This window comes from Hippopotamus amphibius, chromosome 3 (assembly GCF_030028045.1).
Source record: "Hippopotamus amphibius kiboko isolate mHipAmp2 chromosome 3, mHipAmp2.hap2, whole genome shotgun sequence".
NCBI classification, from domain to species: Eukaryota; Metazoa; Chordata; class Mammalia; order Artiodactyla; family Hippopotamidae; genus Hippopotamus; species Hippopotamus amphibius.
This window is the reverse complement of record NC_080188.1, coordinates 148,590,758-148,613,128: the sequence shown is the minus strand read 5'-3', so window position 1 is coordinate 148,613,128 and position 22,371 is coordinate 148,590,758. Positions and strand designations below refer to the sequence as shown.

General features: G+C 40.8%; 1 protein-coding gene across 2 annotated transcripts in view; it reads left to right on the top strand.

The window, feature by feature from the left end:
• The first annotated feature begins 10,323 nt into the window (after positions 1–10,323).
• SPMIP3 (sperm microtubule inner protein 3) overlaps positions 10,324–22,371 on the top strand; it is a 40,069-nt gene continuing 28,021 nt past the window's right edge. Inside the window, exons 1-2 of one of the 2 annotated variants that reach the window (XM_057728281.1) lie at positions 10,324–10,408; positions 16,888–16,956. In XM_057728281.1, the coding sequence (XP_057584264.1) occupies positions 16,901–16,956 (56 nt within the window). In that variant the 5' untranslated portion in view covers positions 10,324–10,408; positions 16,888–16,900. Of the gene's footprint in view, positions 10,409–16,887; positions 16,957–22,371 lie in introns of those variants that run through there. The other variant, XM_057728282.1, reaches the window with a different exon arrangement.

Genomic DNA, 22,371 nt, shown 5'->3' with positions numbered 1-22,371 from the left:
GGCCAGGAGGCTGGGCTTCTGTATACTCATGTTAACCAGCCACCAGATGTGGGCTGCCCCGGGAAGACGGTGTAGTCTGGGCGGAGGCAACTCCTTTCAGCGGAGGGAAATTCCTGGGGAAGGACTGAGTGCTTTCAGTTGGGCTCCAGCAGGTGTGGTCTGCATCAGCTACAGAGCCCTTTCACAGTCTGGACCAGGATCCAGTCCAAGATCACATAGTACTTTTATGTGTCTCATCTCTTTAGGCTCTTAATCTAGAAGAGCTTCTTAGCTCTTCTTTATCTTCCTTGATTTTCTCATTTTTAAAGAGTTCAGGTCAGTAATTTTGTAGAAATATTTAAGCACATCTAAACTTTCCTTATGATTAGAATTCAGTTTATTATTCTTTGACTCATAGTTTTCTTCCCCTCTAAGCAGATCTAGCACTGCCCCTGCAGGTTACATTATTACTTGGTCTAAGTATCGTCTGGTGGCCAGAAGAGGAAAACTGGGTAGATTCTGAAGAAGGAAGATGGCCTCTGTGTTGTCTTCAAGCAAGAGAGGAACAATAACCCTTAAAAGAAAGGAGTGGGCCACTTCTGCAGACCCAGAAATTCAGATAAGTCTGAGTTTTCAAGGTTCCCAAGTGCATTGACTCCTTTTCCCTCATCCCAAATCTTAGGTTGCCACACCTTTCCAACCATGGCCTTGACATTGGCATAGGAAACTTGTTAGAACTATTCTCTGGGGCTTCACTACTATTACACCGAAATCCTGAGACTGATTCTCATCGATTTCTCCCCTCCTACCACAGCAAATGAGAGTCCTGCTATATGCTGCATAGCTGGGGAGTGGGGTGGGGAGGGGGGTTTTCTCTGATTTCACATTTTCCCTAAGTTAATGCTTAATCACCTTCAGCTGTTCACTGTCTTACTGCAAAACACAGTGGTATTCATCAAGAGCCATCCAATTTCATTGCTCTCATAATTACTTCTTCCTCCAATTTCTCCAATGCCTGAGAAACTGCACCTGCCAGTGGATTCCCTTCCTCTCATATCCTGGAAGTGAAAGTCTTAACAATTGCTCTGCTACAGAATGCCAGGGGCTCTTCCCACTCCACCGGGCACCAGTGGTGATGTCCTCACCAAGAGTCTGCCAGTGGATGATGGAATTCCAGAATTCAATTCAGAGTCTGTTTCCTCAGACAACTCCCAGAACCAACTCTTTTAAATCAGGTTCACTGGGAAACAGACTCTGAGACAAAGAATTGTATGGAGGTGGTTTAATGGGGAAAAGTCTCAGAAACTAGCTCTGTAATGGAACAAAGTGAGAAGGATTGGGTAGAGGGAGAAATTGAACTCAGACGTAAAAATTCACTCTCAGCCAGTTGGTTCCACAGGGACCGTTGGAGCTGGGCTGGCCCTTCAGAGTTTTCCAAACTGACACCAGGAGTGCTCACATTGACAAGCCGTTGGAGGTAGCCTGCCTACAGGTGGGAGCTTAAAGTCTGGAAGACAGTCTTCTTTGATCAAGGGCAATTGTTGGGGGAAGATTCAGTTGAAAGTCATCAAGAGGCAACATACAGTCTCCACAGATGTGAAAATGCCTCCTATCCTCCTCTCCTGAAGAGGAGAAACTGGATAGGACACCACGTTCTCCACTCCAGGTATCCTCACCCTCTTTGTGGCTGAAGGCTCATCCACTTGAAAAGCACCTTTAGAATAAAGAGGTATAGAAAGCCAGCAAGGAAACCAGAGGAATGTCAGGGGAATCTGCCCTGCAGGGCTGGCTCCACAGTCAGGGTGGCAAGGAAAGAGGATGCATCAGGAAAGTAGATGGGGAATACTCAGCACAGTTGCTCTGTCCTAGAATAAAGTGTGCATCACTAGAAGTCAGGGCTTCTCTCCAAACTTCATGGGAATCTAAATATACTACTGCACCCTACCCCAATAATAACTAATATACTTAATGAGATCAACTATTAATAGCAGTGTCCCTGGATTGAAGGATTTCTGATTATTTTAATGTTCCTAATTATGTTTTTCTATGTTATCTGAATTATGAGAACACATATTATTTAAAAATATATTTAGATGTTCTGTGCAGATGATGAAGGAAGGTCTCAGAGCTCTCTGATGTCACCAGGGAAGAAGTGTGAGATTAAGTGGAGAGAAGAGGACTTGAAAATAAGATTTGGGAATTATAAGAGAAGGTGATGATTGCTTCCCTGTATGTGGTTAGGATGACCTAGCAATATTTTGCCATTTAAGAGAGTCAAATGACAATATGACATGGTGGAATGATAGACTGATAGCTTCGTGACCAAATTTTATAGGAAAATCTCACTAACACTTTTCTAAAAGGAAGCATTAGATTGTTATTTACAGAAAACCCAGTTGGGGGGTGTGTGTGAGAATTTGGAGGTCATTTTAAAGCTGAAGAGAATGAAAACCTATGTATAGAGGTCAATGAGCTTGGCATAAGCTTGAAGAAATTTACATCAGTGAGCATCTTTATGCAAAAGCAGTCCCTACTGTTTAGAGGAACTTATGATGACTAATCCATGTGATCTCTTAGAAGGTGGAGATGAATCATTACAATTTTGGGTTTGACTCTTTAGTTAAATGTTTTAAAATTTACTCACTATATGTTATATTTTAGATATATGGAATGTATGTTATGATCCCAGTTTTCTAAAATTATTTTGGTTTATAAAGCTATCTAATTCTTTTTTTAAGCTATCTAATTCTTGATGGCAATCTGCTTATATGTTATATGATGTCAAACCTGATGCTCACCTATTGTGGACAATGATAATTTCTGAGTAGTGAGATTTGTGTTCATTTTTTAACTTTCTATTTTGTACTACTAAATACATTCCCATAACTAACACGGGGATTTTTTTGTTTGGTTGGTTGTTTTTTGCTTTCGTAAAGAACATGTTATTATTCTCAAAATTAAGAATTAACATATTTTAATTAAAATGTAATTCAGCTTGGGCTTCAGTGTCAGACAGCTTGATTCAAATCCAGATTCATTACAGCCTGGTTGTTATGACTTCAGACAAGTTCTTTAGCCTTTCTTAGCCTTCATTTCAAACACGGGTGTTTATCTGTGATGGTCAAGGTTGGGATCTGAGATGAAATGTATCAAATAACTAACACAAGGCCTAGCAATAAAACCATATGTCATTTCTATTAGTTTTGGCTCAGTATTTGCTTCAGTTCTTACATTTAAATTTTCCAACCTGTCTACTTTCAACAAAAATGCTGTGTCACCAAGACTCTGGTATTAAACTATTTTGTGTTTGTTCCATGTAGTTGCTGGTCTTTCCTAAGTGCCACCTGAAACCTTATGGAAATACTTTATTTCCTAGCTTGGGAGGGGCCCAAGATGATGGTGTAGGAAGACCCTGAGCTCACCTCCACCCATAGACACAACAACCTACATAAAGAGCAATTCCTCCTCAGGAAGGACTGAGGGCTGATTGGACAGTTTCTGCACACAAATGACAGAGGGATCACAGAGAGAAGGGTAGGAAAGGCAGAGACATGGTGTTGACCAGGAATCCCACCCTCAACCCAGAGATCTACAGTGAGGAGGGATATCACTAAGGGCCCCACGTGCCGACGTGCCCACCCTGGAGCACAGCCAAAAACAAACAAACAAAACAAAACAAAACACAGTGGGTTAAAGAGCACCTAGACTATACATGAATGAAATCCATTTGCTAACCCTAGAACATCTTCCAAATGGGTAGAGAATTGCTAAAACTCTCTCTGGGGTAGAAGGCACCAATTTTGGAGAGAGTGCCATTTTTTGCCTCTTCCCTCCACCTTGATAGCACAGGTAAGAACATGGTCCAGGCACCCTAGCCAGTCTACCAAGGCCATACCAACTGCCCCAGGCCCCTGGCCCACACCAGCTACAGCCATCCCCCAAGGTGGTCCTGGTGCATTGCATGCCAGGACACCCCCAACCCATGTCCAGTCTAGCTCCAGCCATCCCACCAGGCAGCCTGGGAGCAGTACACACCAGGACTACCCAACCTGTACCCACTCCAACTTCAGCCATCCCACCAAGGTGGCCCAGGCACAGTGTGCTCTGGGAAATCCACTGGCCTATGTTCATCTCAACTCTGGTCCTCCCACTGGGGAGGCCTGTTGCAGAGCTCTCCATGCCCACCCTGATTCCAGCCATCTTACCAGCATGACTAAGGCACAGACCACTGAATACTCTACTGCCCCCACCTACTCCAGCTCTAGTCCTCTCACTAGGGTGTCCCTAGTTCAGCACATCTTGGGGAACTTTGGCCTATGTTTGGAGCTCCAGCTTTAGCCATCCCACCAAAAAGGCCTTGGCCTGGTGCACTCCAGACTCCATTCTGCATCCATTTCAGTTCCAGGCATTCCACCAAGGCAGCTCAGCACAGCACACCCCAGGACCCCCCAGACAACACCCACCCCAGCTCCAACCAGTCTGCCAAAGCCACCCAGCACACACAGTCTATACAAAGGATGTTCCTACACAAGGCCACATTTTCGAATCCAGCAGAGGTCCTGTTTAGCCTAATTCATAGAAACAAATACAGAAAGTCAAACAAAATGAGGAACAGACAAATATATTCCAAACAAAAGAACAAGACAAAATCTGAGAGAAAGACCCCAATGAGACAGAGATAAGTAATTTACCTGATAAAGAATTCAAAGCAAGGGTCATACAAATGCTCACTGAATGGATCAACTCAGTGAGAATTTCAACAAAGAGATAAAGAATATAAAAAGGAACCAATTGGAACTAGAGAATACAATAACTGAAGTGAAAAAAATACACTAGAAAAAAATCAACAGCAGATTAGAAAATGCAGAAAAACATTTCAGCAATCTGGAATACAGTGTAGTGGAAATCACCCAATCAGGACAGCAAAAAAGAAAAAAAATGTTTTTTAATGATGATAGTTTAAGGGATCTCTGGGACAACATCAAGCATACTAACATTTGCATTTATAGGGGTCTCAGAAGGAGAAGAGAGAAAGAAAGTGGCAGAAAACTTACTTAAATAAATAATGGCTGAAAACTTTCCTAACCTGAAGAAGGAAACAGATACCCAGGTCCAGGAAGCACAGAGAGTGGCAAAGAAGATGAACCCAGAAATCTACACCAAGACCTATTGTAATTAAAATGGTAAAACTTAAAGATAAAGAGAAAATTTTAAAGGTGGCAAGAGAAAAACAGCTAGTCACCTATAAGGGAAGCTCCATAAAACTATTGACTGATTTTTCAGTGGAAATTTTGCAGGCCAGGGGGAATGGCATAATACATGTAAAATGCTGAAAGGAAAAACTTACAACCAAGAACACTCTACTAACAAATTTATCATTCAGAATTGAAGGAGAGATAAAGAGTTTCCCAGATAATCAAAAACTAAAGGAGTTCATTGCCACTAAACTGGCCTTAAGCAGAAAAAAGAAGTCATAAATAGAAATAAGAAAATATATGATTGCACAGAGCTCCATTGGCAACCCAAGTCTAAAGGAGGCAAGAGGCAGCTTAAGATGCTCATTGATTTTGCAGTTGGACGAACTCCTTAGGCAGGGGTCACTCCTGCCCCTTGGTTCCAAGGTCTGGATCCTTTCCCCAGGGTCAAGAAATTGTCCCTAATTACTACACTGTTTTTAGAGGAGTTTCCCTCCTCACCCTTAAGAATGCAGGGACATTAGTGGACAAAGGCTTTATCAGAAGTTGAGAAAATGTTTAAAATAAGGTGATTTTTACTTAAGGCCCTGCCATGACTTCTCTGTTTTGCAAAGGAGAATGGAGGCTTGCTTGCAGCAGAAATGGAGGAAGTGTTTTGTGGGAGGATAGGAAAAAAGCATGAATAATTATCTAAAATTATTATATCATATTTATAAATGTAAATAAAATATTCCAACTATTATTGCAAATATTAATACTTTGAATTTTAAAACTTAAAATTGGCATGGAATAAATGTAACTTGAATATTCTGTTATTCTTTTAAATATATGGTTCTAAGCTGCTTTTACAGATTGTTTTCCTAACCCTTGGACAACCAGAAATATCAGAATTTAGCAATAGAGTAAAATAAAAAGAGAAAATTAAAAAAAAAGGAAAGAAAATATATGAAAGAAAAAAGTCTCACTGACAAGGGTAATACACAGTAAAGGCAGGGCATTAGCCACTTAGAACGGTAGTATGAATGTTAAGAGACAAAAGTAGTAAAATCAACTATAACTACAACAAGTAGTTAAGGGATATACAAATTTTTTTAAATGTAAACTATCACATCAAAAACATAAAATGTGATGGAGGGAATAAAAATGTAATGCTTTTAGAATGCCTTTGAGCTTAAGCAACTATCAGATTAAAATAAACTTTAATATGTATATATATACACATTATGATATATATATACATTATAATATATATATATTACATACATATATGTTTTGGTTTGTGGAACCTCATGGTACCACAAACCAAAAACCTACAACAAAATACACAAAGAATAAAGAGAAAGCAATCCAAATATAACACTAAAGAAAATCATCAAACCACAAAGGTAGAGACAAAGAGAAGGAAGAAACAGAGAACTACAAAAACAACCAGAAAACAATCAACAAAATGGCAATAAGTAAATATCTATCAATAATCACATTAAATTTAAATGGACTAAATGCTCCAATCAAAAGACATAGGGTGGCTGACAGGATAAAAAGACCCATCTAAATGCTGCCTAGAAGAGATTCACTTTAGATCTAAAGACACACACAGACTGAAAGTGAAGGGATGGAAAAAGATATTCCATGCAAATGGAATGACAGGAAAGCTAGGGTAGCAATACTCATATCAGACAAAATATACTTTAAAACAAAGACTGTAACAAAAGGCAAAGAAGGGCATACATAATAATAAAGGAGTCAATCCAAGAAAAGGATATAACCTTCATAGACTTTTATGCACCCAAACAGGAGCATCTAAATACGTACAGCAATTATTAACAGACTTAAAGGGAGAAACTGACAAAAGTACAATAATAGTAGAGGACTTTAGCATCCCATTTACATCCATGAACAGACCATCCAGACAGAAAATCAATAAAGAAATATTGGCCTTAAATGACACATTAAACTAGATAAACTTAATACATATATACAGAACATGCCATCAAAAATCTTCAGAATACACATTCTTTTCAAGTGCACATGGAACATTCTACAGGATAGATCATGTGTTAAGCAGCAAGACAAGTCTCAATAAATTTAAGAAGACTGAAATCATATCAAGCATCTTTTCTGACCACAATTGTATGAAACTAGAAATCAACTACAATAATAAAACTGGAAAAAATACAAACATGTGGAAACTAAACATTATATTACTAAACAACCAATAAGTGAATGAAGAAATCAAAGAAATTTAAAAATACCTTGAGACAAATAAAAATGGAAACACAATTTTCCAAAATCTATGGGATGCAGCATAAGCAGTAGTAAGAGGAAAACTCATAGTGATAAATGCCTACCTCAAGACACAAGAAAAATCCCTAATACAATCCAGCATTACACCAAGTGAAACTAGAAAAAAAGAAGAACAAAGGCCAAAATTAGTAGAAGGAAAGAAATAATAATGATCACAGTGAAATTAAATAAAACCTTAAAGAAAACCAGAAAAGATTAATGAAACTAAGAGCTGTTTCTTTGAAAAAGGTAAACAAAATTAACAAAACTTTAGTCAGACTCACAAAGAAAAAAAGAGAGGCCAAAATAAAATAAAATAAAATGTAAGTGAAGTTACAACCAACACCACAGAAGTACAAAGAATAATAAAAGACTACTATGAACAATTACATACAGACAAAATTAGACAACCTAGAAGAAACAGATAAATTATTAGAAATATACAATCTCTGACTGTATCAGGAAGAAATAGAAAATCTGAACAGAACAATTACTAGTAATAAAATTAAATCAGTCATCAAAAACTTCCAAAAAACAAAATTCAGATGACTTCACAGGTTAATTCTACCAACGGTTTAAGGAAGAGTTAATATCTATCCTCAACAAATTATTCCCAAAAAATTGAAGAGGAAGGAACACTTCCAAACTCATTTTACAAGGCCATCATACCATGATACCAAAACTAGACAGAGACAATACAAAAAAAAAAAAAGTTATGGCCAATATCCCTGATGAACATAGATGCAAAAATCCCCAACAAAATATTAGCAAACTCTTTTTTTATTCAACAATATATTAAAAGGGTCACATACCATGATCAAGTGGGATTTACTCCAAGGATGTAAGACTGGTTCAATATTCACAAATAATTAATGCGATACACCACATTAACAAAATGAAAGAGAAAAATCATGTGATCATCTCAATAGACATACGGACAGCATTTGACAAAATTCAACACCCATTTAAATAAAAACTCTCAACAAAGTGTGTATAGAAGGAACACACTTCAGCATAATAAAGGCCATATACGACAAACCCACAGCTAACATCATACTCAATTATGAAAAGCTAAAATCTTTTCCTCTAAGATCAAAACAAGAATGCCCACTCTTGCCACTCTTATTCAACATAGTATTAGTAGTCCTAGCTATGATAATCAGACAAAAACAATCAAAGGCATCCAAATTGGGGGAAAGAAGTAAAACTGTCATTATTTGCATGTGGCATGATACTATATAGAGAAAACTCTAAAGTCTCCATCAAAAAATCTATTAGAACTAACAAATGCATTCAGTAAAGTTGCAGGATACAAAATCAATATAAAGAAATCTGTTGCTTTTCTATACACTAATAATGAACTGTCAGAAGGGGAAAGCAAGAAAACAATCCCATTTAAAATTACATCAAAAAGAATAAAATACCTAGGAATACACAACCAAGGTGGTAGAAGACCTAGACTCTGAAAGCTATTGAACATTGGTAAAAGAATTTGAAACTGATATAAAGAAATAGAAAGATATCTCATGTTCTTGGATTGGAAGAATGAACATTGTTAAAATCTCCATTCTACCCAAAGCAATCGATAGATTAATCCAATCCCTATCAAAATACCAAAGGCATTTTTCACAGACCTAAAACAAACAATCCTAAAATTTGTGTGTAACCACAAAAGACCCTGAATAGCCAAAGCACTTTTGAGAAAGAAGAACAAAGCTGGAGGTATTACACTATGTGATTTCAAACTATACTACAAAGCTATGATAATCAAAACTGTATGGTACTGGACAAAAAACAGACACATAGATCAATGGAATAGAATAGAGACCTCAGAAATAAACCCATCAACATCACTAACCACCAAGGAAATGCAAATCAAAACTGAAATGAGATATCACCTCATGGCTTTCTGAGATATTGCAATCTTAATCTGCAACAAAGAAGGCAAGAATACACAGTGGGGAAGAGGTAGTCTCTTCAGTAAATGGTGCTGGGAAAATTGGACAGCTACATACAAAAGAATAAAACTAGGCCTCTTTCTTACACCATATCAAAAAATAAACTCGAAGTGGATTAAATGTAAGACCTGAAACCGTAAACTTCTAGAAGAAAACATAATAGCATGCTCTTTGACATCAGTCTTAGCAATATTTTTCTGGATCCTCAGGCAAGGGCAAAAAGAGAAAAAATACACAAATGAGATTAAATTAAACTAAAAAGATTTTGCACAGCAAAAGAAGCCATCAACAAAATGTAAAGGCAACCTACTTAATGGGAGAAGTTATTTGCAAATGGTATGTTTGATAAGGGGTTAATATCCAAAATATATAAAGAATTCATACAAGTCAATTGCAAAAAGACTAACAATCTGATTAGAAAATGGGCAGAGGACCTAAATAGATATTTTTCCAAAGAAGACATACAGATGGCCAATCAAATGCCTCCTTTGATGCCTTCAGTAGTAGCAGGATGGAGCCTATCTAGTCTTGGACCAGAGGTAGACTCATCTGTCCCTCGTGCCACCCCTGCTTCCTTAACTTCAGCTTGCAAAGGGTAGTGCTTGCAATACAGTACTTTTCAGATCTTTGACCTTATGTTGTCTTTGGAATAACCTTCCTAGAAAAGAGAATTCTAGTGATTAAATAGTCAGGGTTACTTGCCCACATGGTTTTCCTTTCCACACCAATTTTTATCCTTTCTTTCGTGTGCAGCTGGGCTGTCATCGAGACCAAAGGATCTCTACTTTTTATACATCCACACCTGAAAGGCATTACCTAGTAAAATTTTCTAACCCACAGTGCATCACAATACCCTTTGAGTGATGTAAAAGGATCAAGTCCTATAACTCTGCCATGAGCCTTTGCAATACCAGGAGACAGCTGAAATAATTGCTGTCCTCAGAGGACTGCTTTTAAGAACAAGGAGGTCTCTACCCAGTGCAGTCTAAGTAGGTAACACCAGTTACTGTCCATACCTCTCTCTCCTCTCGCTTAGTGGTTGCATTACTAAAAAGCTGATTGCATTTTGAATGTTCTAGGTACAGGAGCTCATTATTTAAGGAAACTTTGTGGCAAACCATTTTGTGAAGCCAAGAATTCTTTTGGAAACTGAATATTCATACCTCTCAATTTTGAATTATTTGAATAATTTTAGATCAACATTTTTTTCTTAGAAATGGGGTATACCTGTATTAAGGTATCTGGCTCTATGATACAAGAAGAACAAAGCTTAAAAACTGTTAACTAGATTATCAGATTACTGAGTGGTCCGATTTATGGATGGATGGATGGATGGGTGGGTGGATTCTTTCATTTATTCATTAATTATGAAGTAGGCATTGAGCACTTCCTTGGATGGGGAACACTTTGTAAGACAGTGAGGTAGGAGAACAAGGAGAGTGAAGATAGAGGCCATCAAAACAACATGGTTCCAACATCCAGGAGCTTACTTAATTTTAGCAGAGAAGGAAGACACTGTATGAAACTCATGTCTTGCTCTTTGAAGAATCTCTAGAGCTATATTCAAGGCCTGGCACAACATTGCCACTCATTAAACATTTTCTTAAATGATGAATAAATGAGTTCAGAAACCAATGAACCGATGAGAACCAAAATGCATAATAGGATTAATCAAGGGCTCTGGGAATTCAGGGTCAGGCAACGGACCATTTGGAACTCTGAGTCCTAGTAAGAGGTTGTAAAGGACCTGAATAAGGCCCTGAAGAATGGGTGGAATTTAGGCTAGAAAAGGAGGAAGAAAAAAGCATTCAGGCAGCAGAATTTATGGTAGGATTTTGGAGGTTGTGTGCAGGGGTGTGGAAGGGGAAGAGAGCAAGTGGGTAACCAGTCTTCCCGAACTGGGAACACTGCTTCCTGAGAAGCAGTACGGGACTGCCAAAGTAACTCTGTTGCTGAAAACCATTTTCTAAATATCCTTTTACGACATACATGCTCAAAAGCAGCTGGGAGCCATTGCCCTAGCCACAGAGCAATCCTGCAGCCAGTGAGGCTGCTGTCATACTTCTGGCCAGGGTGGGTCATATGAATTCTGAGAAAGCCATCCATACACCCCCGCACCTCTCTGCTCTGTCAGATTACTAGGGTGTGGCTTTCCCTAGGGGCCCAACTTCCCCCAGTGCAATGGAGTACAGATGCCACTCCAAGGAAAGGGGACACCCGAGGACTCTGCTGTTATAAACTACATATAACACCATGCCTCTGCCCCTTCTTTGGACATATTAATTGAATGATAACTTGCTAGTTATCATGTACTTAAGGTTTACAAGCTTATTAACTTACCAGGTAATTGCTACTGGTTCCACTTGAAGTTGTAAACCTTTGATTTAACAAACATTTTTAACTCTTTCCTACCATAAAAGTAGGTGCCAACTTAAAAAAATTTTTTTTCTAAACCTCAGAAAGCCAAGAGGAGATTTTCTAAATCTCCAAGAGGAGAGTTTCTCACATGTTTCATATCACGGGAAATGTCCTGAAGCAAATGTGGCTTATCCATTCTTAGAGCTTTTCTCTTTAGAATTCTGAAAGAGACGAGGAGGGGACGCAGCCCCTCAACTACCTGAAAGCTAACTTGTCAGGATTCTGTTTTAGCAGTTCCTGATCTTTAATTTTACATTGACTGTGTGACTCTGTGATTAATATCTGACTTCAACTCCTCTACCACATAAGTAACATGAGAGCAGAATCACATACCTTTTGCTAAATGCTTTTTCCCTAGTGCCTGGTACAATGCCAAGCAAAAGTAGTCAATCAATAAATGTTTACTGAGGAAACCAATGAATCAGTGGCACTAGAGGAGAAGGAGGATGGGCTTTGGAGTCAGGCAGATCTGGATTTTTTTGTTTACTGGCTGTATGACTTTATACATGTAATTTAACATTTTCTACAAATTCAGGATAATAATAAACAACTCTCAGGTCTCTTGTGAGGACTGAATGAAAGAACATACGTAAAATGTCTGGTTGTGAGCTGACGACATTTCTACCAGAGGGCGGTTGCTCTTTTTCAAAATTATTTTAGCTATTTTATTTCCCTTGCATTTCCAAATAAACTTTAGAACAAGCTTATCTACATCTACAAAAAAAATCCTCCTGAGGACTTCCCTGTGTGTGCAGTGGTTAAGAATCCACCTGCCATGCAAGGGACACGGGTTCAAACCCTGTTCGTGGAAGATGCCACATGCCATGGAGCAACTAAGCCTGTGCACCACAACTACTGAGCCTGTGCTCTAGAGCCCATGAGCCACAGCTGTTGAAGGGCATGTGCCTAGAGCCCATGCTCCAGAACAAGCGAAACCACTGCAGTGAGAAGCCCACGCACCACAACAAAGAGTAGCCTCCACTTGCCACAACTAGAGAAAGCCCACTGGCAGAAACAAAGACCCAATGCAGCCAAAAAAATAAAAATAAAATAATAAAATAATAATTTTTAAAAATCTTAAAAAAAAAAATCTCGCTGATTAGTTCAAGCAGACAAATCAGATCAATCTGGGGAGAATTATCATCTTTACTACACTGAGTCTTCCAATCGATGAACACAGTGTCTCTCAGGTCTTTGATTTCTTTCATCAGCATTTTGTACTTTTCGTCATACATAGCCTGTACGTGTCTCGTTAGATTTATACACAATGTTTCTTTTTTCTTTTTTGAGCTATTATAAACAGTTGTGTTTTAAATTTTGGTCCTAATTTTTTACTTCAAGTATAGAAATATAATTTTTTATGTGTTGACATAGTATTCTATGATCTTATTAAAAACAGTTATTAAAGACTTTATTTGTAGATTCCTTGAGATTTTCTACACAGACAATTATATCATTTGCAAATAGGGATAGTTTTCTTTCCTTCCCATCTGAATGCCTTTCATTTCACTTTCTTGCCTTATTGCACTGAATCAGATTTCCAGCAGCGTGTTGAGTAGAAGTGGTGAGAGTAACATCCTTGCTTTGTTCCAGATTTTAAGAAGAAATCAGCCTTTCACCATCAAGTATCATGTTAGCTGTGGGTTTTTACGGTTGTTCCTTATCATGTTGAGAAAGTTCCTTCATGGCTTGCTAAGAAATATTACCATAAATGGGCGGAACTTATCAGGTTTTTGACTATGTTATTGTATTTTATAAAATTTTTATTTGATCCATAATATATTCTATAATACCAAAAAGTTGCTGAGAAAGTTGGAAAATAAATCTTATATATTTTTTTCCTGAAGTCAGCATGTTGAATATTAACTTTGAGGAAGTTTGTTGGAACGTACATCTTTTATTCATTTACCTTAGTTCACCTTTTTAAATTAGCATAATAAAAATTCTATTATTAAATTTTAATATCTGTGCCCTAGGAGTCCAACCGTAGTGAATTAGGGGCCAGTATTAATTATTGAAAGTGGCTAAAATCCTCCTAAGTAAGAGCCATAGAGTTGCCCAAACCTTGACTCACTTCTAGGAATGTATTCTAAGAAATAAATTCAATAGAATCAAACATATAGATGTTCAGCACAACCAAAATGTTGAACATTAGGGGACTGGGTTTCATAAATCATGGCACATTCAGTTATTCAGTAAATATTTATTAAATGTCTACCACATGTCAGTTAGTATCTTTGGCCCTAGAGATACAGCAGTGAACACAACACACAAAGCTCCCTGCCCTCAGGCGGGTTGGTTTCTAATGGGGAAGACAGACATGAACAAGATGCCTGAGTAAACATACAGCATGGCAGATGGTGATGAGTGTTTTGAAGAAAAATCAAGCAGAGAGCATGGATAAGGAGTCCGGGGGTGGAAGTGGAGAGGATACTGTTTTAAATAGAGTAATGGGTAGGCCTCACCAAACAACACAGAAGAACATTAAATATTAGAATTAAGAATACTTTGTAGCAATGTGGAAATTTTTTCATGAAATATTGTTAAATGAAAAACAAAAAACATAAAATAGAATGTCCACTGAGTTTTCAAGTTTTCAAGTGTAAACCCGAGTATATATACATAAAATATAAAAAATGAAAATAGTTGTTTATGGGTGGTTTTAATATTATTTTACAGCATTATTTACCCTGAGCATACTGTATTTCACTTTAAAAAAAGAAAAATGTTTAAAGTTTCCCAGGGTTAATGTGAGATTGAATGAAAGGTAGGGTGAGGTTTTAGAACTCATGTTTGCTCTGGAAGAATTTTACTAAGGGCACATCAGAAGGAGATTCTCTTAAGGCGACAGAAAAAATTATATATTTTAAAGGAGGTAAATGTTGTTTGTGGTGACTCTAACATCAATTGTGCAGTGTTGGCTGTGAGTATGGAAATAATGGCAAGTTTAACATGTGTTCATAATTGAGTCACATTCGGATTTGGTACGTAACTCTACTTTTTAAGATTAAAATAAAATGCACTGACAGACCTTATTGCAAACTACATTTTTTAATGTGTTCTAGAGATGATAGCTAACCACACAAAATGTGTTCTGGTAGCCTATGCACCTGGTAGAGACATCCTCTAAAGGTGCAGAATGGCAAGGTCACCCTCCCAAACAAGGTCTTCTGATTTTTCTGCAAGTTTAGGCTTAGACTCAAAGTGTGCTATTAATATGTTCCTCTGAAAGGGTTTCTACCGCATAGCCAAGTTACAGCCACCCAGGACTGGCATTCCCTGCGGTGCTGATTCAGAATTTCTAGGCACTGAGCAATCACTTTTTCATCAAAGCCACACTAGGTGTTGCCTTTGTTAGGAGCACAAATGTCCTAAATATCTTGCATTCTTCTCTCCAGCATGTCACTTCTAGTGAACTGAAATCCCAGCAGCCAGGTTTTCTGAGTTTAAGGGAGAGCTCAATTGTGTTTACTCAGATTTTCTCTTTCATTCTTTCTTCCTTCTTTTTAATTTTTTTTAAAATAAGCACACCAGTGCTAAGAGTAAAAACACACTTTGTAATTAACAGGCTCTGTTAGATAGCCGAACTGTTCTGTCCTAATCTTGTTTGAAAACTTTCAAGTTGCTTGAAAAACACAGAGGTGAAATAAAGCAGCCAGCTGGCCTGTGGACAGTAACTTAACAAGTTATAAAAGGAAGAGAGGGAGGCATCACACTGTTTTTTCCAATCCTTTCTCCCTCCTGGTTACTGCCTCTTTGGGGTTGCCCAGTTTCGTTTTGGCTGATGGTCTGGGTGCTCCGTGGTTGTTTCATTACAGCATAGTCGTTAAGATAAATGTTTCTGGAGCCAGAGGGTTCTAACCATGGTTCCTCAGAAGTTATTTTACTTCTCAAAATCTCAGTTTTCTTGTCAGTAAAGTAGTGATAAACAGTTCATAGGGTTTCTAGGAGGCTAATATGAGTTGATACATGTTACCTGACACATAATACGTGCTCATAAGTAGAAACTCATATATTCTCCTTTCTCAAAGATGCTTTTTAGGTTAGAAAACACTCGCACGTGCATTATTGCCTCACTTAACTCTCCAGAAAGATATTGTAATCATCCATGTACTTAGTGGGTGCCTGAGTCTGTTCAGGATGCTGTAATAAATTTCAGAGGGTCGGTGACTTGTAAATGATAGACGTTTCTTTCTCATAGTTCTGGAGGCTGGAAGTCCAAGGTCAGGGTGCCAGCACGGTCGGATTCTCGAGTTTGATGTAGATAATGAGGTGCTTACAAAATCATTGGAAGGGTTGGAAGCCTTGGAAGGCCTCCAGGAAGCTTCTAGAACACCTTCACAAACTGACCCATCATGGAAGTGCTACCTGTGCCCTCATCAGGAAGCTGCTTCCAGACAATTGAGTTCAAGAACCTAGTCCCAGAGCCACCAGCCCTGCCACTGCAGCCCCCTCTCCACACTCACGAAGCCGGTGTTTGAACACTAGAACAGAGCATTCAGCACTGCCCTTGACACAAGTGCCTCTTGACACCCTCAAAGCTGAAGACTGGACAGGGGCATTCTGCTGAAAAAAAAAAACCAAAACAAACAAAAAAACATACCATATCATCATAAGCTTGCTTGCCAGTAGAACAAGTCAAAGCAGCAGGAAACAGCCTCTGTCTCGTTTTCATCTTCCAAATCTCAGTCCATTACATCTGATTGGAGGATCCTAATTCATGTCTGGAACTCTAGTGGTGAGGGAGAATGGAAGATGCAGGGCTGAGCCTGCATAGCTCATGCAGTAGAAAGGCCCCCTAAGGAGGCTGAGAAAGGAGGCTACCTGCCCAACTCGCACAGTACTTCCTGTTTTTAAAGGAAAGCGTGTCTATCTGTATTGGCTTATGCTTTCCATTTCTTTTTGTTTAAAAGTCTATTTCCTTCCCTAAATAGTCTAGCAGAAGCTATGGATGGACCTTCTACTTTCAAGACAGACCTTGTAGTACTAATAGCTCATGCCTGCAAATATGTATAAATTTGCAATGTGAAACTTCGCTCTAATCTTTTTTTCAGAGTCCTATCCATCATGACTGCCATCCGGCTCCGAGAATTTATTGACCGCCGCCCAGGGATCCCACCCAGGTAATGTTCCTCCAAGTGCAGACGCTTCCAGAGCTGTGGCAAGGCGGACAGACACCTGGGGAATTGGAATTGCTCACCCTGCTGTTTGCTCCCTGACTGAGGGATAACTGCTGCCAGATGTTCTGGTGAAGTTTCTTTGGGTTTAGAGACAATTGTAAAAAAAATCCCACATTCATAGCAGAACCCAAGCAAACAGACAACTCCAAATTCCCAAAAGACTGGAAGGATGTTGGGTTTTGTTTGGGAAGAGCTTTAGCAAGGAACTGAAGCCCAAATTTCAGAGGGGACCTGTTTACTCTTCTTGGGATAAAACAAACCACTCTCATGCTTTTGCAACATGGGAGGCAAGGCAACTGTACAAACAGAAACGAAGTAATTTCACTCTTTCTCCAAGTTCATCAATGGCCCAAGAATAAAATTCCTAGACATGTTTTATTGTCCTAAATTCCTCCTGCTGAGAGATAGTAGATAACAACCTATAAATCCTAACCCCACCCTCCCTTCACCACTGGCTATGGGGTCTGCAGAGATTTAGAAGCTATGAAATTGGGGCAGGAACCCTCACACAGCAAGTGACTCTGGGGTCAGCCTCCTGCAGCCACACTGGCTTCGTGGTTTTTGACCAAGCCTCGTGTTTATTTTAGTATTTAGCTATTTTCAACAATGTTTAGTCATCAAAGATATGGCTTTTTGCTTCCAGAAATCACTGAAGGAGGGCTGAGGGAAGGATGCTCTATTCCTAGAAAGATGCTCTCTCTCTAAAAGAGCCTTCTTTCAGAGAAAGTATAGTGCCTACCCTTCTCTCCTTGAAACCCACATGCAGAGGAAGCAGGGTGGAGTGAAAGGGATGGGTTCCAGTATTTCCTGGTTTCTGCCTCCCCACAAGCCCTTGTCTTTCTGTGTGTGTGTTTGAGATTTTTTTTTTTTTTCCCACTCTTGGGCCTATTTAACTGTGATCTCATCTCCTGGGGAAAATGGAAACAACGCTCCATTGGCAGCTGCTGCCTGGAGCTAAATGAAATCAAGTCAGAGTCACTGGGCCTGGCTTAAACCAGCCCATGGGGAGCCAGAGGGTTTGGGTGGAACACAGAGCAGCAGGCACCAGGCTGCTGAGGTCCTCAGGCTGGGCTGCATTCAGTCCTCTTATGCTCATCCATCAGAGCCCGACGAGGAGGCACAGCATGCCTGCTCTAGACTGGGGGCCCACACCCTCCACCTGAGTGCTCCCTGTGGGGCAGGTCTTCGTCTACTTTGTGTCTTTCCTGCCTTGTAACAATAGTGGGCCCAATCCATCAGTAAGTTCCTCAGTTCTGCCTCCAGGATGTGTCTCCCTGCAGAATGTTTTTCTCCATCTCCACTGCCACGGCTTGGTCCAGACCACCACTGCCTCTCCCCTGCTCATCTGCAACAACAGCCACGTTGGTCCTCCTCCAATCCATTCTCCAGAGTGAGCCCCATAGAGTGTAAATGGGATCAAAGCCTTCCATTGCATAAAATCCTGCAGTCATTGCATTTTGCATGAAATTGAAACTCTTTGCCAGGGCCCACAAAGTCCTACATGAATGGGCCCTGCCGATCTCTCCAACCTTCTCTTAGCTCCAGCCCCATTGTCTTTCTTCCATTCCCTAGGCCGGGGCTTTTTCCTGTTCCATGCCTCGGGGCTTTTGGACACATTCCTTCTCCCTGCGTCACTGCCTTCTCCACCCTCTGCTGCTCCTCATCCTCTGCTCAACCAGCCCCCTTTCACCCAGCGTGTCTCAGCTCTGTGATCAGCTGCTCAGTGAACAGAAGTTGGGACCACCCTGACCATCCTGGCTGGGGGAGGTCTTCTTCTGCCCACCTGGCCACCTCCGTTATTCTCTATCTCACACCCTTTTTGATTTCCTTTATGGCTCAGATCACAACTTCCAATTATTTTATGTGTTTACTTCCTGTCTGCCGCACCAGCTGGAATAATAAACACTTATACAGCCCTTAAGGTGTGGCAGGCACTGTTCTAAGTGCATATTAACTCATTTAATCCTCACAATGACTGGAAGGAAACTGAGGCACAGAGTGGTTAAGTGACTGTGCTGATATCCCACAGTAGTAAACTAGCAGAGGTGGGATTTGAACCCACTGGTCTGGTGCCAACATCTGCACTCTTGGTCACTGCCCTCGACACCTCTGGGTCAGCAACCACGGCAGGGCTTGTTTTGTAGGCCACTGTGCCTAGCAGACTGCCACACTGGGTAGGCCCTCCGTGCACATTTGTTGAAAAAATGAAAATGAATCAATCGATGAGAAAAACTCATTCTGTCACGTGTTCAAGGTTTGGCCTCCCCAGTGACTGACAGTATCTGCAGAAGGCCTGCCCTCTGCTGCTCCTCTCCATAAGCATTTACCCCATTCATCCTTAAATGCCTAACACTTGGGGCTATAGTAGGGAAAACTGAATTACAAACCAGTAGGGGCATCTAATAAAATTAAATATTAAACAGTTTACAAGTAGTAGTCACCACAGAAAATTCTCATAAAAGAATTATATTAGATGCAAATTATGCCCCGTTGCTCAGGGGCAGGGCTGAGTATAGTGCTGATTTGTGGAGCCCAGGGTGCTCCTGAAAAGATCACTGCCATTGGATTAAAGTCAGTGTAGCGTGGAAGATAAAAGATAAGGAATTTGTGTTAGACTTAAATGGACTTTAAAAACATCAGCTGAATTGGTCTCTAAGAGATCAAGAGGCAGCTGTGAAGGTCAGAGCATCCTGCCTTAAATGATAGCAACACCTAACATGTATGGGACACTTTAGTCACCAAGGACGTTTGCATATATCTTGTTGACTCTTGTGTAAGCATTAATGGAAATAGCATTACCCCCACTTTATTGATGAGGAAACTGAGGCTCCCTCTTCCTTGAGGAGATTTGTGGAGCCAGTAGAGTCTGGAAAATGAGAGCGTGGGGATGGTGGTCTGCCATCTTCTGTTCTTATTAGCTCCGTCCTTAGTAAGTTACTTATTCCCCCCGAGCCTGTTTCCTGACTGGTACAGCACCACCGCACTGTATAGGATTAGCTGTCTGAATATGGTTTTCCTTACCTGACTATGAACTCTCAGGTGGAAAGACAATATTTCTCGTCACTGTATCCCTAGCATCTAGCACACTGCAGACACTTCTGAGCCTGCAATAAACACTTGTTTTATTGCACTGAAAGCAGCCTCCAGTTACACTGCTGGGTCTATTTCCCCTCCTATTCCTTTGGTACAAGACGTCTACTTCCTGCCTGCACACAATGAGAAAATCACAGAGTTCACACAAAAATAGCGCTGAACTTTTCTGAAAAGAAGTCATCACACAAACACAGAGATGACTCTGGATGTGACATGGAGTTTAGAGAGCTGGATTTGATTCGTGCCTCGGTATTTATCAGGCAAGTGATATTTAGAAATCCATGTAACCTCTCTGAGGGACTTCCCTGGTGGTCCAGTGGATAAGACTCCTCCCTTCCACTGCTGAGGGCACAGGTTCGATCACTGGTCACGGAACTAAGACCCTGCATGCCACACTGCGTAACCAAAAAACAAAACCAAAGAAACTCTCTGAGCCTTGATCTCCTCTTCTGTAACTGGGTGTTAATAATGTTTACCTGGCAAGGTGACTATGAGAGTTAGATGAGATCACCTCTGTAAAGACGCTTGGTAATGCACGAGGCCCAAAACAGACACAACGACTACATGGTCACTGTGGCACAGGCTGCCTCAGGCTCCTGAGGGATAAACACTCCTGACCTCCCCTGTGCCTACTGAATTTTGCCTGCGGGTAAGCCCAGATCCTGCTCCGGTTACATTCACCCTCCCAGGGGACAGGTTTGCTCTTGTCTGGACTGAATGCGTCACCTCAAAGAGCCAAGCTTTCAGGGACTGGTAAACACTGTATGTTGGAATCAGACGCACCTGGACTCCTACTCCCACCCAAGGAGAAGGAAAGGGCTTTCTGCAGCTGACTCAAGAATCTCGTAAGCCAAGTCAATTAAATGGGTCTGGGCAGAGTCCAGGGCAGGGCTCCTGGGCCAGGTTGGAGGCCAGCCCTGCTTTCCTACTCATTAATCGATTTTGCCTCACACCCAAACCCCCCTGGAGAGGCCGGGTACTGTGCAGCCTCTGGGAATACTGACGGCCACGCCAGGCCAGGCATTGCCCCTTAGGAGGTACAAATTCTCTTCCAAACAAGTGATATTTTAACCTGTTACTCGAGACCTTTCTCCTGTTTGAGGTGAAGGCACCATGGGGGGACTTAAAAAGTCTACCCAAAGAGTTGGAGGAAAAGTGCATCGCGCTTTCATTCCTCAAACCTCGCCACGTCTCCACCCAGCCCTCCAACACCTACCTGCTTACACACTTTCCCACTCTCTCCACTCCGAAACCTACCCAGGGAGACGCCCGAGGGACTTGGCGCAGGCATGTTACCTGGTGTTGGTGAGGGGCTTCTCCAGTCTCAGATGGCTTGTACAGACCACTTCTAGGAGCAGTGCTTAGGCTGCTTGCCTGGACTCACGCCAGGGAGGAACCCAGAGTCAAAACACAGCATAACGCAAACAGCAGAGCAACCGTGAGAAAGCAGTGTCGTTCTAGAACTCCAGCTGGAGGCTTATCAAAGTATAACATGGCCATGGGTCATCTTTCCAAGGTAGTGCTTGGAAACTGGATGGACGCCTAAGAAAGCTGTCTCCCACTCCCACGCGCTTAGAAATGTCATTTGTTCCCTGTTATTGTGCCAGTTCCTCTTTCTTCTTATGACCTAATCCCCTGCTGTTATTTACTGTTCAGGGATCAGTCATATTACCCCAGCCGCTGGGCAGGTCCAGACAGCCTGAGGTTTTCTGAAAATCAGAGCTCCCTGAGGTACTGTTTGCACAGACAGACAGACCCACCCCGATTACAGCACTTGCCTTTTGCACCAGCTAGACAGCAAGGTCCCCACTGGCCTCCACACACTCCACTCTGATCCCAACTCTAAGTCTTGGCTTCTATAATTCCCCTCACCTGGAAACTCTTCCCCATCCTATTTACTTGCCCAAACCCTAGACACCCCCCCCTTTTTGTGCCTCACTGACCCTTTATTCAGATCACAATTCAGCACGTAAAGAGCATTATGAGGACAAGGGCTGCTTCTTAGTCACCTTTGTATCTGCAGACCCTAACAGAATGCAGGATACATTATGTGCATTCAATAAATGCTGCTTAGAATGGAGGCATAGTTTAAGTTTCCATTCACTATCCAGTACATATTTGGCGAGCTGCTTCATGCAAACCTATGTACTACTTTCTACTGACTCTTCTCCTTGAATTCTTATGGCCCCTACTGAATGCTCAGAACCTGTGGAAGGTCCCCAAAGACCCCACATACTACAGACTGTATAGTCATCCTCTCAACAG